This window comes from Jaculus jaculus, chromosome 4, assembly GCF_020740685.1.
Source record: "Jaculus jaculus isolate mJacJac1 chromosome 4, mJacJac1.mat.Y.cur, whole genome shotgun sequence".
Lineage (NCBI taxonomy): Eukaryota > Metazoa > Chordata > Mammalia > Rodentia > Dipodidae > Jaculus > Jaculus jaculus.
In genome coordinates, this window is record NC_059105.1 from 97,643,815 (window position 1) to 97,662,796 (window position 18,982).

Consider the following 18,982-nt stretch of genomic DNA (forward strand, 5'->3'; position numbering starts at 1 on the left):
CAGCATGATCTATCACAACTAGCTTGCATAGCCATTTTGAAATCTTCACTGTTAGCTTGATTATAAGGGGTGCCTCATCACATGTTTCTTAGAAGAGTAAAGGGCATGTCCTACTTTAGCAGGCCTTAGAACCTTTGCAGACTAACATGAAGTACTTATGTTTGTTAAGTCAGTCAGTTACATTTTTTTAATACTGCTTGGGATTAAACCCAAGGTCTCATGTATGTAAGGTAAACACTACCAACTGAGTCATGTTCCTAGTCCAGAGATGTTAATGTTCAATAGCAGGCGAAAGAAAGAGGAGAAGGAAAGGGTAATTAGAAGCACATGCTATAAGTGTGGTATGTGGACTCATTAAGATGCAGTCTTGCAGGTATAAAAGCAGGGAGACCTGAAATCTCAGAAAACACACCTGTTCCCTCCATGATTTGGGTGATGATTGACCTGGCTTTAATCCAGGTAGATCTTTTAGTGGGTAGGATAGTGAGTATTTTGGCAAGCAGAAGTAAGAGGATCTTGCAGAAAATTTTTAAGAAGTGAGAATAAGCATAGCACAGGCAGGCATGCCCAGGATCACCAGGCAACTGTGAGTGAAACTGGCGGGCCATGAAGCGGGCTACTGCAAGCATTGATCTACAGGTATAAATACTGTGGAAACACAGTGCAAGAAAGTAACTCCTGATGAAATTATTCTAGAAGTCACGAGATTTGTGTTTAGGAGATTAGTTTATCTGTAAGTAAAACTCTTTTGTTCTGAGAGAACATATGTGATTCTGTCCCACTGGGACCTATTAAATAATAATATAATACATATTTGCCTTCTCCAAGGGCTGGCAGTTCATTTGATTCCAACATACCAAACACAGAAACATGAATGAACTACTTGTGATTGCCAGAAAAAGAAAATAAGAACAAAAAATGAAAAGAATAGATTAAGAAGGGAAATGAAGCACTCAAAAGAATGTAGAAGAAACAAATGAAAACACACAACGGTGAACAACCTGGACCAGCATAAAAGGTGAGATGGTGGTGGCACAACAGGGAAGGCGGGTGCCGCCAGCCACTGCTGCTGTCTGAGGAGAAGAAAGGGCTTCAATTAGGCAGACATGCAGAGTCTGGTATTCACTATTCTTAGCCAACAGATTGGAATGCACATGAACATGAAGGTTCCTTCTGACTGGGATGTCACTTGTTCCACTTGTTGATACATTTCCAGTGATACTTGATGCTTGGATCTTTAAATGTGTGTGTCAAATAGATGATGAAAAGTAAAAAAATCTTATTATATAGACCTCACCTCTTAGCTTCATGTGTGTTCTGTGATCCACAGTGAGGAGAAAAACTGAAGGGCTTACCTGCCACCCCTTCTCCAGGGGGCTTATTTATACTCATTGACAAGAGTCTAAAAGAGACTAGGTTTTGGGGTATGTGTGACATAGAGTTGGTTTGGATTAACAGTTCATAATTTCCTTATTTTATTTTATAGGGACACATTTTTATTTAGTGCATACACAGTGTCAGATACCTTTCTATGTTGGAGCTGCAAAGATGAATCATGGTTTTTTACCTGATGAGCTCATAAGGAAGATTTAGAGGATAAATTTTAAAATAGGTTTTTTTCCCTTATAAAAGTGTCCTATAAGCTAGACACCAGCAAATTATAGCATTATAATACGAACAACTGGTTTTTGACTCTTTGGTATTAAAAAGGAGATAGTTCCCTTCCCATTTACCCATGGTAAAATGAATGCAGAAGACAAGGCAATATGTTTTCTGCAGTAAGTTTTAAATGGATTCATGTGTCTGCTTTTTGTGTTGACTATGCAGCGTTACAGAGTTTGTTTAAACTTTCTGAAATACAGTTTTCTCATATTAAGTATGAGGGTCAGAGATGCTTTTGACTTTGACTATAGCCAGGTGGTAGATTCCTAATTAGATGTTAGTTATTATTAGCATTGCTTGATTTGATTTTCATTATTTACTCTTTAGTTTTACTGGAAAATTGTTAGGTAAAATCATCTTTCTATTTTCTAAAATCCACAACACAGCAATGAGACACAAGTCAGTTGTTTTAATCATACTAATAACATATATGCTACCTCCACGGCATTTACCATTTCTATGATAACTTACTTTATAAACATTAAAGAATGTTATTATGTTGATCAATACTGCAGGAAAGCATTGCTACTCACTGGAAAACTGGTTAGCCAAAAGTGGGTTGTTCTTAAGTTAAAAACCTCGTCTATCCTATGGCTTGATAAGTCAAATTTATACTTGAGAGCCAAAACAACAAAGCTAGGCAGATATTATATAGGAAGATCCCAAGCCTGAATATGAACTTGATTCAACTACAGAAGTTTGCTTCCAAAATATATACCTCTAGAGCCAGCAAAAGTTTAAATAGAAGTTTTAAAAGTGAGCTCCAAAATTCTTACTTTTAAAAAAGTTTCACCACTTTTTTTTTTTTCTTGGCACAAACTCAATGATATCCCAACCTTACTTCCTCTTCTGGGAGATCATGCATTTTGTCATCCCCTCCCCTTAGTGTGTTTGGGTAGGAACCGTTGCTTCTCACCAACAGAATGTGGCAAAGGTGATGGTATATGACCTTCATGATTATGTTACACAGCATAAGGCCTTTGGCCAGCAACCGGGATAGACTGAGACATTGGTCCAAGTTCCAACAATGAACAATGAATTTAATCCTGCCAAGAAACATGTTAACCTATTCCCAGGTGAGGGGGCAGATGATAATCCACTCCTGGATGCCACCTTGACCACGGCATTTCTGAGGATTCAGTTAAGCTGTGCCCAGACTGCTGACCCACAGAAACTGTGAGATAATACGTCTGTATTGCTTTAAGCCGCTAACCTGGCAGGCATAGTGTCAGGCACAGTTCTGATGTGCAGTCAGGAATGGGAATGAGTGCCATAGAGCATAGAGCAGAAGGAAGCATGGTGTGTTTTCCTAGTGAGTTATTAATTATAATGGCAATACTTATTAATTTTAATGGTAATGAGGATTTGTGATGATGATGATGATGACAATGATGATGATAGAATTTTATAAATATCCTAGGGGAATTTATTGTGAATTGGCAGTTATATGACAGATTTAATTTCTGGTTTCAGTGGCCAAGTCTATATAGAAAAGGCAACATTGAATTAGAACCTAAAATGTCACTAGACTTCACTTACTCCCTCCTACCAAAACTTATTGACAGAAGGAAATTAAGTTTCTCTTTTATGGCCAGGAATCAAGAAGTCCTATGAATTTGGCTAGGAATGAGATCATCTTTGGATAGCAGCAAGTCTACAAAGTTTACTTGTATTTGGTTTTTCTTCCTAGAAAAAGAATTTATTATGATCAAAGAAAATTTAGTCATACAGAAGGTAAGAACATGTTTGATTATTAGTATTTAGTATTATGTTATTACTAAGAAAACTAAGTAATACTGATCTCACTTCACATAGCTTCATGTCATCATAATTAAAGTAAATAGTGATTATCACTAGGCTGATTCAATTTTTAAAAGCCTCACATTTCATTCTTATTTCCACTTTGGAAATGAAAAGTCTGAGATCCAAAGGGGTTAATATAGATCCTATTATACTTACATAATAACTAGGAATTATGGTGAGGGAAGCCATTAGATCTTACCTGGCCTTCTTTCCCCAGGATGGACTCTATTTTTAATTGTTTCAATAGAAGCATTAGATCAGCTCCTTATTGCTAGTTTCATAACAAATTATGATATATAATTCACAATAAGTATATGATATACTTTTGCTTTAAAGTGGGTAGCCAGAATTCATACACCTTAAAAACCTAAAGGATTTATGTTTGTTATTGGGACATAAGGTATCATATAAACTATATAAATGTATATGGATTTGAAGATCTCATTGTTTTGACCTCTGTGTTCAAAAAATATTTACTAATGCCAATACATTTTCTTAAGTGGCTAAAAAAAATATGAGTATCAATAGCCTTTGAGCACTCTGACTCAATGTTGCTGAAAAATGAGGTCTAAGAAAGTTTTTAAAGCTCTGGATGATGTTAGAATCTGGCACTTTTATGATCAAGTGATCTTTTCAGCTTTAATGGGGAAAAATAAATCACTGTTAAAAGATAATCTTGTCATATGGAAGCCATAAAGGTGCAATACCAATGATTTGACCTACCAAATAAAAACCTGCCCTGTCAAATGGGTTAAAGCAAATAAAACAGTTTGTTTTGTAGATGCTGTGGTTGGCTGTGAGAGCAAAGGAGGCTTAAGGAAATATTCATTTTAAAGATAATAAGAAAGCAATATAAAATCACTTTATAGAACAAAATGAATGTACTTGATACAAGGAATATTTTATAAGTAAAGAACTAGAAGTTTTGAAACTTTTTCAAATCTTTTTCCATTTCACCCAGCTGCTTATTTTGTGATGAAACCATTAATTGTTCTAATCCTCTCTTACTTCCATTTACCTTATTCCATTTTTATGCCACTATAATATGGAATGTACAAAGACACCTGCTAAAGTGAATGCTTTGCTTTCAAGTGCAAATCTATATAAAGTAGAGTAGGTGTATTAGTAATAAAATTGCTTTTCTAACAGTTTTTTTCCCAATGGAGTTTTATTATTACCAAGTTCAAAATAAGCAAATCTGTCTTTTTCATTTATATCTAATAAGTATTATTATGACAATAAAATTCATATGGATAAATATAGACAAAGTACAGTACTATTCATTAATTTGAAAACAACAAACATGCATGTGTATTCAGGTACATACAAGATTTTTGCCCATTTATATTTATGGAATTTATGTGTATTTTGTTTTTATGGTGTGGAAAAGTGATGGAAAATGTCCTTTAGACTATTCCTTTAAATTTTATTTCTGTCTATGGAAATTAAGTCTGAAATGCTGGCGACAAAATATTTCCTCTATTTCAAGCACATGGTCACAGGGAACACTTGTTACTACTGTGTACCAAGAAGTACTTTTATGAAAAATTGTCAGTCACTTTTCCTGCAGTGTTTCATAGGTCTTCCCTTACTAGTGGGTTCATGCAGCTTCATAGCTGGTATTTTTGAGAAAGAATTTTGGACTCTTTTGTTTCATATAGAGTAAAAGAGGATATCTGAGTCACACCAAAGAGAATGTGAAGTGGTTGAGGAGCTTGGGTAATAAGCCTTGCTGGCAGCTGGAGCTGAGTGCTGATGTATGGAGGAAGGGGAATTCAGCCTGTTGAGATTTCAAAGATCCACTGTCTAAAGTTCTCAAGACAGTCAGGCAGCATCCTCCATGCAGAAGTCTGTCCTTGGCATGCACCCGACTGTGCTAGAACACCAACAGGAGGTCACAGATCATGCTGAAGAATCAACACTATGACGCAGGCTGATGACAGGTTGACATCTAAGGTCATGCACCAGTTTTCTTTGGGGATGTCCTCATAGACCAGAAGAGTTGTATCAGCAAAATGTCACTGAAAGCTGTCACCAAGTTCAACAAACAAGGCAGAGCAATGCTCAGTAATGTACCACCAGCGCAGTAAACAGAGATCCTTAGTGCCTTTCTATGAGGCTGCAACAGGATATTGTGTTAAACTAGTTTCAGGTCCAAACACAGATACTTAAGCCCTGCAGAGAATATTAGTGCCAGGTTTCTGCATAATTATGATGTTTGGCATTTTCTCCAACCATCCCCGTCTTGAAAATGTTTTGCCAAACTCCACTGGTAGTTCTTATCACTTACCAATCCTGAGAGGTGGGGTGTAAATAAATGCAGTGGTTCTCAGGATAGGCTCTGCTGAGCAGAGAGATCTGAGATCTTGTCCTAAATGCTCAATGACAGCTTGTCTCTCCTTGGGACATTATTTAACATCTGAGCTTCACTTTCCTCATTTCAAAAATAGGCCTAGGGGCTGGAGAGATGGCTCAGTGGTTAAAGGCAATTTCTTTCAAAGCCTATCAGCCTAGGTTAATTCCCAGCCATCCATGTAAAACTAGACAGGCAGTTTTTACAGCAGCAATAGACCTTGGCATGCCCATACACAACACACACTCACAAACCTGCAAACAAAAATGAAGTATTTTAAAAAATGGGTATAACAGTAGTACCTACACTTTGGGGTTGAAGAAAGACTTAAGTTAAATTTTAAATTATACATACACGGTATTCATGCAGAGGCGGTCACGTAATAAATTCTGAAAATGCTAGGTATTTATATAATAAAATATTAGTATAGTTACTAGTTTTAATTATAAAATGTTTTTTAAGTGATCATTTTGAACTTAACTTGTATGTCATCTGATCTGGAAGTAAAATAAGGGTATCTAATTCTTTCTGATTTAGTGAATCAAACAGAAAACCAAAACAAATTGAATCATTCAACTGGTGTATTTAGAATTGCTGATGATTATAGCATTCAAGAAAGTTAGTGAAACACATAAATTGCAATTCAACTGTTCTTGAAAGTCTTCAAAATTGGTTTTTGTTTGTGTAGTTTAATAGTCGGTAGGACTTATTCATTTCAAAAATGTATATTTACTGCCTCCTTTAAAAAGGAACATTGTGAAAGGTGAACACAGAGGAGATGAAAGGTGTTAATATAAGGAGGATGTGCCAAATTCGTGTCTGTTCCATATTCAACTACAAAAATAAGCAACACATTTGCATAGCACTTTATGTTTTTCAGGGAATCATCATAGCATCACCATTTGATTTCATCACACACACCCACACTCACATGCATGCAAAGGCATATGTATGACATGTGCATCCTCTTTGTTCTCAGCCCCAGTTATCTTCCATATTAACCTATACTTAGAGCTATGATGTAGAAGAAGGGGAAGGCACGTAAGGTATTAGTAACAAAATTATTGGATCAATTCAGAAAGTTAACTCAAAGAATAATCTGATCAGTGAATTTTGAAAGGAGCTGGCTATATACATTTTATTTACCATCTAATTTGAAAATCACCAGAGCACAGCTCAGACAGAGTTACCTGGGATCTAAGTTTTTCCAGTAGCATTATTTGTGTTAGCTGCATTGTGTTCTGACAGTGATGTACAGGAGGAAGTCTGTTTACTGACAACTCTGTTCCCAGATATCAACTCAAGCCTCTTTCCAGCTTTACACTGTCAACTTCCATGGAAACACGAGTAGTGACATAGCTCCGAAGATGCTGAAGTTTGGATTGCAAAAGATGCGATGGATAGATTTCATATTTTCATTGCAGATTTTCAAACTGTTGAGCATAATTTTTAAGGCAGAAAATGCATCTAATGTTTGTTTCTAGTATGGCTTCTGTTTTGAGAGTTCTTCTTTGTGGAAGAAATGTGTTACCCAGCTGTCTAGAATCCCATTCAGGATATGGCTTCAGCATGAAATATCTCACAAGACTGATTTTAGCTAGTTATAAGCAGGAATGAGTGTAAAGCTAATCTATTTTATACAATTTTTACCTACAGTAGGAGTATTGAGTTAGACCAACATGAATAATTGGTATAAAGTTCTGGATTTTACTGAGACAGATTAGTCAACAAAGAGAGCTGTTATAGATTCTCAGAAATAAGAATTATGGGACAATTGGCCAAAAGCAGAAAGTCAACCCTTAAAATAGTTGCCCTACCTGAGATGAATTTATACAGATAGTTTAGTGTTTGCCAGCTTTAGCACTTTTCCTACTTACAGTGTGCATGTACATAATGCATCCACATATGTGTGCACATGCACACACAATCATTCCACAAATATTATTAAGAACTCTTCAAAGGTAGGCCTCGAGACTGGTATTGGTATGTGGGAAACAAATGAAAACTAAGAACAAATCAAATCTTATCTTTCATAAGACATGTGTTAGATATAATTATTCTAACCAATATCCTATTTTATTTTAGACAAACACAATAGACTGGCTTTTTTTTTTTTTAATGCAAGAGAGAAGGCAAAGAGAATGAATTGGCATAGCAGGGCCTCCAGCCACTGCACCCAAACTCCAGACAAATGCATTTCCTTGTGCACATGTGCAATATTGTGCTCTTGTATCACTGTGTGTCCGACTTACATGGGACCTGGAGGGTCTAACGTGAGTCCTTAAACTTCACAGGCAAGTGCCTTAACCTCTAATTAGCTGTCTCTCCAGTCCAATATCCTATTTTCTGATGCACAGACTTTCAATTTGTAATGTTTCTTGATATATAATCACCTAGTATATTTGAATATATTCTCTCTCAAAGCTAATATTAAATCCATGGTCCTTAACATAGATGGGATTTTAGATTGTATGTATGAATTTATTGTAAATTCCATGATCCAGTGTGATAAGAACACAGAAGAGAAAGCATACTGGTGGCATCCTGAAGGAAGATACAGTTTGGTTCTTTTTTTTTTTTTAATTTGATTTATTAGTTTTCTTTTCATCAAATACAGGCAGTTTGGTACCATTGTTTAGGCTCATCTATGATCTACCCCCTCCCATTAGACCCTCCTTGTTGATGTAAATGGGTCATGCATTAGATTGAGAGGAAATCTGTCAGACTTTGGGAGGCTTATACATGTGAGGTGAGGCAAAAAGGTAGGAAAACATTGAAAGTAATGGGAAAGAGTGTATGTGAAGCCAATGAAAGGAGTATACAAATGTGTGAGGTCAGAATAAGAAAGTGTCAGGAAAGGACTGGCCATGCAGTTCAGTGTGAGATCACATGTTGAGCACGTGTCTACTTGCCAGCACTGCAGAAACAACAGCAATAAGGGGAGAAAAATAAATGCAATTTAATAGAAGCTCCGTTTAAATGGAGGAAAACCTTAAAGAAATCTTCTACATAACTAAGGGAATATCATATATGTTGTTTAATTTCATCCTCACAAATAATTCAAAAAGCATTCCCCAGTACCTCACTATTTTTGTTGACATAGAAACAGGTACAATGAGTTAACATGGGATACTGAAAAAAAGGGAGGCTCGTAAGGGTCTTCCTTCTCCCTGTTTGTCTGATTATAAAACATGTGACCTATCTGTAACTCCATTTTTAAGTGTTTTAGAGTTATTATTTTTAATTTTTAAATTTTTTCCTTTTTTGGCTAATATACTTAAAAATACGTTTTTTTAGTCATTTGCAAGCAGAGAGCTAATGAGACAGTGAGAGAACAAACATGTCAGGGCCTCCTGCCACTGAAAACAACATTAGACACATGAAACTCTGTGTATCTGGTACTAAGTGATTGCACCTAGGCCTTCAGGCCTTGTGAGAAAGTGCCTTGACCACTTAGCAATCTCTCCAGCCCCTGCATATATACTTTAAGAGTAGTTTTAGGTTTTTATAGAAAATTAAAGATGAAAGTTCAGTTATGATATGCTTTCTCACCCTTCCAAGTGTTTTCCCTTGGAGTGATTATGTATTAATGATGTTACTTTGTTACAATTAATAAATAAATATTGATATGGTATTATTAACTAATGCCCATAATTTATATTAGAGTTCACTCTGTGTTGTACATTTTATGGGTCTTAGTAAATGTATAATGATTTATATCTATAATTCTAGTATAACTCAGAAGTTTTAAGTGCCCTCAAAAAAAAAAAATTCTATGTTCAGATGCCTTGCTACAACTAATCTTCTAATATATCATATATCTTCAAGTTGGCTTTATTTATTAAGAAATCTTATATTTCAAAGTTCCCCCAATTCTTTTTCTTTTCTTTTACTTTTTTTTTTTTTTTTTTTGAGACAGCTTCACTCTTGTCTAACCTCAACTGGAATTTGCTCTAGTAGACACAGACTGGCCTCAGACCCACACAATTATCCTATCCCAGACCCCATAGTGCTGAATTACAAGCATGAGGTACCATATCTTCCTCCAAATCTTTTCATGGCTTGACAACTACTATCTTTTCATTGCTGAGAAATATTTCATTATGTGGATATACCACAATTTGTTTATCTATTTACTTAAGGACTTATTATGTTCAAAGCTCTTTTTTTTTTTATTTGCCCTGCAGAGAAGAAAACCCATGCTAGCCAGATGTGACAGAGCTATACTTCCTCTTTGCCATCAAGTTTACCAGTTTCAGAGTTGTAAATATTTGGGTGCAGGATTTTTTTTTTTTTATGGTTTTTCGAGCTAGGGTCTCACTCTGGCCCAGGCTGACCTGGAATGTATGTACTCTCAGATTGGCCTTGAACTCATGGTAATCCTCCTACCTCTGCCTCCCAAGTGCTGGGATTAAAGGCGTGTACCACCACGCCTGGCTTTGTGTGCAGGATTTTTGAAGGTGGAACCTTTTTATTTGAGCAAATAAGACTTGGAGCAGATGTTAGATCTTATGATAAGATATCATTTATTTTCATAAAAGATAGCTAAATGTCTTCCAAAGTGATGTAGCATTTGTATTTCCACCTGAAATGAATGAGTCTAAAAGGACTGATCTTTACCAGCAATTATTGGTGGCTTCAGTATCCTATGGGGCAATAGATCTTAGCGGTTTGTCAGTGTTAATATGTAGCTCTTTGATAGCATTCACACCTCTTCATAGATGTTAGTAGGATATTACTGTTAATGTGAAACTACTTTATAACATTTAATTTTCATTTATTTTTCTTATCTATTATATATTTTTCCAGCATATATGATTTAGGTTCTTACATCTCTGCATAATTTGTTCTGTTTCTTATTCATCAACATGCATGAAGTACCTATTATATGCCAGTAACATCATTCTAATGTGTATTACTTTCTTTTATTATTTCATTATTACTTTCATCATTTTTACCTTGTCCTTTTTTATTCATTACTTGTTTCACATGAACTATTAAGTTGCTTTCCTCCCTGTTTTATTCATTTCCGGGTAAATTGGTTATCTCTTGGTTCTTTAATGATAATTTCTTTAATGGCTGGCTTCGTCCCTCAACATTTTATCTTTTCTATCTGGTTACCATACATACAATGCGGTCTGAAGTATTGCTAGAAGTGTACAAATGTAGCAACTGTAAAACATCTGAAATAAAGAAATCACTTACCCTGGTTGACAATAAATCTTAACTTCTGTATTGTTGCCAGATTGCCACTAACTCGATATATTCCATCAACATCCAGACCTGAAAACAAAAAGCATAATTCACATTAGGTCAAATAAGAACTGAAATAGTATATTTAAAAAGTGAGAAGGGGGCTGGAGAGATGGCTTAGCGGTTAAGCGCTTGTCTGTGAAGCCTAAGGACCCCAGTTCGAGGCTCGGTTCCCCAGGTCCCACGTTAGCCAGATGCACAAGGGGGCCCATGCGTCTGGAGTTCGTTTGCAGAGGCTGGAAGCCCTGGCGCGCCCATTCTCTCTCTCCCTCTATCTGTCTTTCTCTCTGTGTCTGTCGCTCTCAAATAAATAAATAAAAAATTAAAAAAAAAAAAAGTGAGAAGGGAGTGAGTAGTATATCACTGTCAAATATCTCTTCTTCCCAAAGAAAATGAATTTCTATAAACTCAATTTAAGTAGTATTCAAATTTTTAATTCCAATAAACTAGTCATAAAGTTCAATGGCAATCAGCTTTAAATTTGGGTCTACTTCAACTCAAAAACAGCAATAGGTAGCATGGTATTAGATAGGATCTTTAAATTTTATGTAGAAGGAAAACATAGGAAGAAACTGAAAAGAAAAAAAAAAGCTGTGGGTATATGTATACTATTGCTCCCCTCTTCATCAGGTAGGGTCTCACTGTAGCCCAGGCAGTCCTAAAAAATCACTCTGTAGTCTCAGGATGGCCTTAAACTCACAGTGATCCTTCTACCTCAGCTTGCTAAGTGCTGGGAATAAAGGCATGCACCACCACACTGGGTTAATATTGTTCTTTTGTGAAAAGTAAAAAAATAAAAAATTAAAAAAAATAAAAATTAAAAAAATCAAAACATTTGTAAACTTATTTCCTTTCTTTACTTTCTGTTTTCTGGCTTTCTCTCTCTCTCTTCTCATCCCTCCCTTTCTTCCTCTTTTTTTCATTCCATTTCATCTCATCCCCTTCTCTTGTAATCATATAGCATAATCATTTGAACCTACAGAATGAAATTTTTACTCCACATGGGAATTAGTTTTGTAATTTCTAGTATATTAAGGTAATGTGATACTATAGTTTAGAGTGAAAAATAAATATTTCCCTAATGGTGATTTTAGTTGAAGATGATTTTAGATGACTTATTTTTACAGCTGATTAGGATCACCAGCTACTTACTGTTTTTTAAAATTATTTATTTATTTATTTGAGAGCGACAGACACAGAGAGAAAGACAGATAGAGGAAGAGAGAGAGAATGGGCATGCCAGGGCTTCCAGCCTCTGCAAACGAACTCCAGACGCCTGTGCCCCCTTGTGCATCTGGCCAATGTGGGACCTGGGGAACCGAGCCTCGAACCCGGGGTCCTTAGGCTTCACAGACAAGCACTTAACCGCTAAGCCATCTCTCCAGCCCACCAGCTACTTACTTTTTGACACATCTATTAAGAGCATTTAGTTATTTTCATGACCAAGTCTTTGCAATGATTAAGAAACCAGCCAATGGGTGTGGTAGTCTGGAGTGAGTAGCCCAGACTCCAGTCTCTGGGCTTCTCCCTGGTCTGGGTTCCCTCTATTGGTCTGTTGCTGAAGGGTGTGGCATGAAGTAGGGCATATCCCTGTTCCTTTTCTCCTCCAAGTTCCTTGGTCCTGGTAAGTTGGTTCTATTCCATCATGGCTTGTTTGGGGAGGTCTGAGCCCTGTGTGAGCTGTGGAATCAGGCCTTTTGCTCTGGTATCCTGACTGGTCCCTGGGTACCAACGTCCCTCTTCACCTGAATCAGAGGGTGCATGATACAAAGGACAAAAACTTGCTTCCTCCTCAATAAAATAAAGAGTCTTCCTAATATGGGTAGACAAAAAAGCCAACAAAAGTCAGAAAACTGACAGATATCTACCAAGGGTGCCTAATCCTACAATGGAATTGGAAACTAAGAAAACAATTTTTAAAATAAATGAAAGAAATAGTTGATTCTTTGAAAAAAAAAAAAAAAAACAAGATAGACAAACCCCTGGCCAAATTGATAAGCAAAGAAAAGAGAGAGAGAGAGAAAGGGAGGGAGAGAGAGATCTTAAATTAACAAAATTAGAAATGAAAAAAGAGAGATAATAACAGACATCAAAGAAATTGGAAGAATCACCAAGACATACTTCCAACAACTCTATTCCACAAAATTAAAAAATCTGGAAAAAATGGATGAATTCCTAGACACCACCTACCAAAACCAAACTCAGAGTAGATTAATTTCTTAAGCAAACCTATCATATCCATGGATATTGAAAAGGTAATTAGAAACCTCCTCCAAAATAAAAGTCCAGGACCGGATGGCTTCTCAGCTAAATTCTATCAAACCTTCATTGTAGAACTGAAACTAATTTTTCTCAAACTGTTCCACATAATTGGAGACCAGAGAATTCTCCCTGACTCCTTTTATGAAGCTAGCATCACTGTTATACCAATACCAGACAGAGATGCAACACAGAAAGAAAATTATAGGCCCATATCCCTAATGAACTTAGATATAAGGATTCTGAACAAAATCCTTACAAACCAAATTCAACAATATATCAAAAGCATTATCAATCTTGATGAAGTAGGCTTCATCCCAGTGATGCAGGGATGGTTCAACATATGGAAATTGGTCAATGTAATCATAATACACAACATAAGTAAAATTAACTGTAAGAACCACATGAACATCTCAATCAATTCAAAGAAGGCTTTTGACAAAATACAACACCACTTTATGATTAGGCATGGAGAGTTCATATCTCAACACAATAAAGGCTATATGTAAAGCTCCTAAAGCCCAAAAATTTCTTAATGGGGAAAAACTCAAAGAGTTCCCACTGAGATCAGGAGCAAGACAGGTGTGACCTGTCTCACCACTGCTCTTCAACATAGTACTAGAAGTACTAGCCCAAGCAAGAAGACAGGAGAAAGAAATAAAAGGGATTCAAATTGAAAAGGAAGAGGTAAATGTAGCCCTATTTGCAGATGACATGATCCATATGTAGGTGATCTGAAAGTCTCCATCTCAAAACTTCTAAAGGTGATAAATTCCTTTAGCAAAGTTACATGATACAAAATCAATGCACAAAAATCAGTAACTTTTGTATTTGCAAAGGACTAATATACAGAGAAAGAAATCAGCAAAGGTGTTCCATTTTCAATAGAAACAAAAAAATTAAATACCTTAGAATAACATTACCAAAGGATATGAAAGACATATATAATGAAAACATAAAAACACTCAAGAAAGAAATAGAGAAGGACTTGAGAAGATGGAAAGCCCTCCCATGTTCCTTGATAGGTAGAATAAATATTGTGAAAATGGCAATTATACCAAAAGCAATATACAGGTTTAATGCAATAGCAATAAAAATATCAGCATCATTCTTCACAGAGAATGAAAAAATTATCTCAAAATTCATATGGAATGGCAGAAAACCTCGGATACCAAACTTATCCTCAAGAAAAAAACAACCCTCTGGAGGTATCACCATACCTGATCTAAAGTTATATTCCAAAGCCATAATGGGAAAACAGAAATGTACTGGAATAAAAACAGAAACAGACCAATGGAATGAAATTGAAGACTCAAAACTTAGGTCAAGTAACTATAGCTGCTTGATCTTTGACAAAGGTGGCAATAATGTAGACTGGAGAAAAGACAGCATCTTCAACAAATGGTGTTGAACAAATTGGATGACCATATGTAGAAAAATGAAATTAAATCCACTCATTTCATCATACACAAAAATCAAGTCTAAATGGATAAAAGACCTCAATAGGAGACCTGAAGCTCTTAAAGTACTGGAAGAAAAAAAATAGGAGGCACTCTCCACAATATAAGACTGGGAAAAGACTTCCTGAACAAAACCCCAGTAGCCCAGTAAATTATACAAGCACTGAACTAATGGGATCTCATGAAGCTAAAAAGCTTTTGCACAGACAAATATACTATAAGCAGAGACAATAGATTATCCACTGAATGGGAGAAAATCTTTGCCAGCAATACCACTGACAGAAGCCTAATACCTAGAATCTACAAAGAACTCAAAAAATTAAACAACATTCCTAACCATTAGGGAAATGAAAATTAAAACAACTATAAGATTATACCTTATCCTAGTAAGGATTGCAAACATTAAAAAAATAAATAAAAATAAGTGTTGGTGGGTTTGTGGAGAAATAGGAACCTTCATTCACTGTTGGTGGGAATGTAAGCTGGTACAACCACTATGGAAATCAATATGGAGACTCCTGAAAATTATGAACATAGAGTTATCAACAGACCTTGTTATTCCCTTATGGGGCATTTACCCTAAAAACTCCATATCTCAGTTCAGAGATATTTGCTCAACCATGTTTATAGATGCTCAATTCATAATAGCTAAAAACTGGAATCAACCCAGGTGTCCATCATTGGATGAATGGATAACGAAGATAGGGTATATCTACACAATGGAATTCTCCTCAGCAGTAAGAAAAAATGACACATTGGAATTTGTAGAAAAATGGTCAGACTTTCAACAGATCATTGTAAGTGAACTTACACAATCACAGAAAGACAACTTGATGATCTCACTCATCTGCAGTTCCTAACCTGGATCAGCCCAAGTTACTGTCATAAATGAATAGCATGGTGAGGCTTGGACAATAGAGAGGGTAGGGCTTTGGGTAAGGTAAAAGCTAAGGTGGGGAGCACACAAAATTGAACGCAAATTGAACTGGTACCATAGAATACTATATGGTGGAAGTCAGTCCCTCAAGAGGACCTTAAAGGGAGTACCAGAATGGAAGGGCCCTGGAGAGGGTGAACTGAAACCTAACCTCAAACTTATCCTGTTTATCTTTCTTCTTTATCTTTTTCATTTTATTTCCCCTTGGCTCTGCCCTGTAATTCCCTGTACCAGGATGTGGTCTATATCCACAATGAGCTGTTGATCAGAGAGACCTACTAGATCTCCTAAAACAAACAAGACAGGCTTCTGTCAGAGAACTTGATTACCCACCAGAGGTTAATGGTAAGACCCTATTGCTGAACTTACCATATGCTGTCTCCTGGGACCATGGAGAGACCTGGTTGGTATCTGGAGGAGAGCCATTCCCCAGTCAATTAGCCCATCTAGTGCTGGAAGGCACCACATGAGCTATGGAGCAAAAGTGGGCAACATCTGTCCAAGCAACTCAAAGACTAAGCGACATGGTACTTATACAAGTGCAATAGTGGCACACAGCCATGGTGGATAACCAATTGCTCTTAGATTGGTTAACAGATCCTCTCAATGGAAAGGGAACCATATTTGGAACTGGGAAACAAGTCAGAATCATATCCAGATAATTATTCTGCTTTCCATTGTCAAGCTCCCACTAAGCATAGAATCTAAGAGGGTCTACACCCTTTTAATTCTCCCATTTAACTAGTGATGACTTCATTCTCTCTTGGAGAATCTGCTTCTTTTTCATGTGGGAACTGGACCTGAGGAGATAAATGACCCAGTGTGCTCCATCTCAGCCCCTGAAACCACAGAGGAATTGGGGAAATAAGAGAGTGCTGTTTTCTTAGTGAATCTGATATCAGCACAAGGGTGATGAAGAAGGACACAGAGGACACTCAACACCTACCAAACCAGAGATCCAGAGGCTCCTAAGTGCCCATCACTGAAGTAGACTTAAAACGTACCCAACATGGCTCAGAAAATTTTGTGGAAGAGTAGGCAGAAAGATTGTTAGAGCCACAAGTTGGGACATTTTGCACAGAGACATTGCCTCTCCTCCATAACTGACTGCTGCTCCCATAATACTTGACCCACAATCCTCATGGGGTTGACCTGCATCCCCACTGAGGATATTATTATTAGCTATGTCTATATCTAGTAAAACAAGAAACCAGCCAATATATAGAGAAGTACTTATGTGTGCACTATTATTGTCTCTAAGAAATACTATAGGAATAACTTTAATATGAGGAATGAATATTCCCTGAGGTCCCTAAGCTATCAAATAGGACTGGGTGAGATTATTTGCTAAGGGAACAGCATTGTCTCTAGGGAAATGGTTTAAGATCATTGTTAATCATTGTAATTCATAATAATAAGCATTAAATAAATAGGGAGAAATTACTATCACTTTACAATAAAGAGTTTTTGTTTTTTGTTTTTTTATTTTACAATGATCTTTACTGACATGAAATGAGGGTTTTTTTTTTTTTTTTTGGTTTTTCAAGATAAGGTCTCACTTTAGCCCAGGCTGACCTGGAATTCACTATGTAGTCTTAGTTCCAGGATGGACTTGAACTCATGGTTATCCTCCTACCTCTGCCTCCCGAGTGCTGGGATTAAAGGCATGTGCCACCACACCCAGCTTTGAAATGAGTTATTTTATTGAACTACCATCTCTATGCATTTTCATATTTTAAACTGGGATTCTTTGTGCCATTGTGTAAAAAAAAATTCTTCAGTAGCTTACATAGAAGAACATAACCTGCCCTATTGGTATCAATGGCATAACTAAAAATAACTATTTACTATGGCTTTTATGTTTCTATGTGACAAACTAAAGCAATTTGTGATAATGGCTATGAAGTTGATTTGTGTAGGCTTGGTAGTTTTAGAATGACCTAACAAAGAATATTTTATTAAGTTTTCATCTCTAAGAAGCATGAATTCTGAGGAATAAAATGAGGCTAAATACCAGTCAATAAAAGGAAAAAATACTAAAGACAGTATATGTTTACGGGCCTTAAATTAGTCCTTTTTCTTGCTATAAAAAATAGTTCTATGACCTTAAATTAGTTTGAGCAGTGACTCCTATTGTTCTTGAGCTTATGTTCATATTAAAAGAGTGTTAAAAGATTAATTTAAGGATGACTTATTAATTGTTCTTGCTTTCTCATTTTTAAAAAGTGATATTTTTTTAAATTACTAAACTTTGGGTCTAGAAAATGATGGCTTAGTGGTTAAAGGTGCTTTCTTACAGTCTGGCAGCTGAGGTTCCATTCTCCAGCACCCACATAAAGCCTGTTGCACAAAGTGGTGCATATGTCTGAAGTTCACATGAGGCAAGAGACCCTGCTAAACCCATTCTTTTTACTCTCTCTCTCTCTCTGTGTCTTTCTCTCTTTTCCTTGCAAATAAGTAAGAATATTAAAAAATCCACTTTATGCTTTTGGGTTGATCCTTTCCAAGTTTTCCCTCTTAATTTTTCTGAACAAATGCCTAACTGCAGAACATATTTTGGAATTCTCTACACGCAAGACAGCAATTTGGAGGCCTTTGCAAATCATTTTGTATTTCAATGTAATCAAATGTCATTCAGAACAAAGGATGAAGATAATATCACCTTGTCTGCCAACACAGTTTTGCTTAATAAAAGTTGCTCTAAATTTAACCTATAGGCAAGCAATTTCTTTGAAGAAATGCAAATAAAGTTTAGAAAATGGAAACATCAATGATATATATATATATATATATATATATATATATATATATATATATATAATGTTTTCTAAATGAGATTCAAATAATCTTTAAATACATGAGTTAAATTAATTCCATTCGAGATTATTAAAATGAAATGTCAATTAATATCTAATAAAAATGAAGAAATTGAGTCTATATTTTCAAATTGTTTTTTATTTTGCTAGTTAACTGGATCTTTATGATTTATCAATGATAGCTGTAACTAAATTCCAACAAAACTTTATTGTAAATCATGATGCTTTCAAAGTATAATTTTAATATACTCTTACTTATTTTTTACCACATGGTCTAAAAATCAAATGAATTCCTAGTTTGAAGCCAAGAATTTTATAGGGTTTTTTTTGTTGTTGTTGTTGTTGCTACTGAAATGTCTTGAGGTAAAAACTTAATTTCAACTACCTAAATTCCTTAGTATTCAAACCTGTCCTTTTTCTCTTATGTAAATTCCAATTT

The 18,982-nt window shown here is 35.9% G+C and overlaps 1 protein-coding gene across 2 annotated transcripts in view; it reads right to left on the bottom strand.

Annotated features, from left to right (window-relative positions):
* Positions 1-18,982, bottom strand: part of Arhgap15 (Rho GTPase activating protein 15) — a 671,175-nt gene that overhangs the window by 209,270 nt on the left and 442,923 nt on the right. For both annotated transcript variants that reach the window (XM_004651815.2, XM_045148540.1), the window contains one exon: positions 11,024-11,101. In XM_004651815.2, the coding sequence (XP_004651872.2) occupies positions 11,024-11,101 (78 nt within the window). The remainder of the gene's footprint in view (positions 1-11,023; positions 11,102-18,982) is intronic.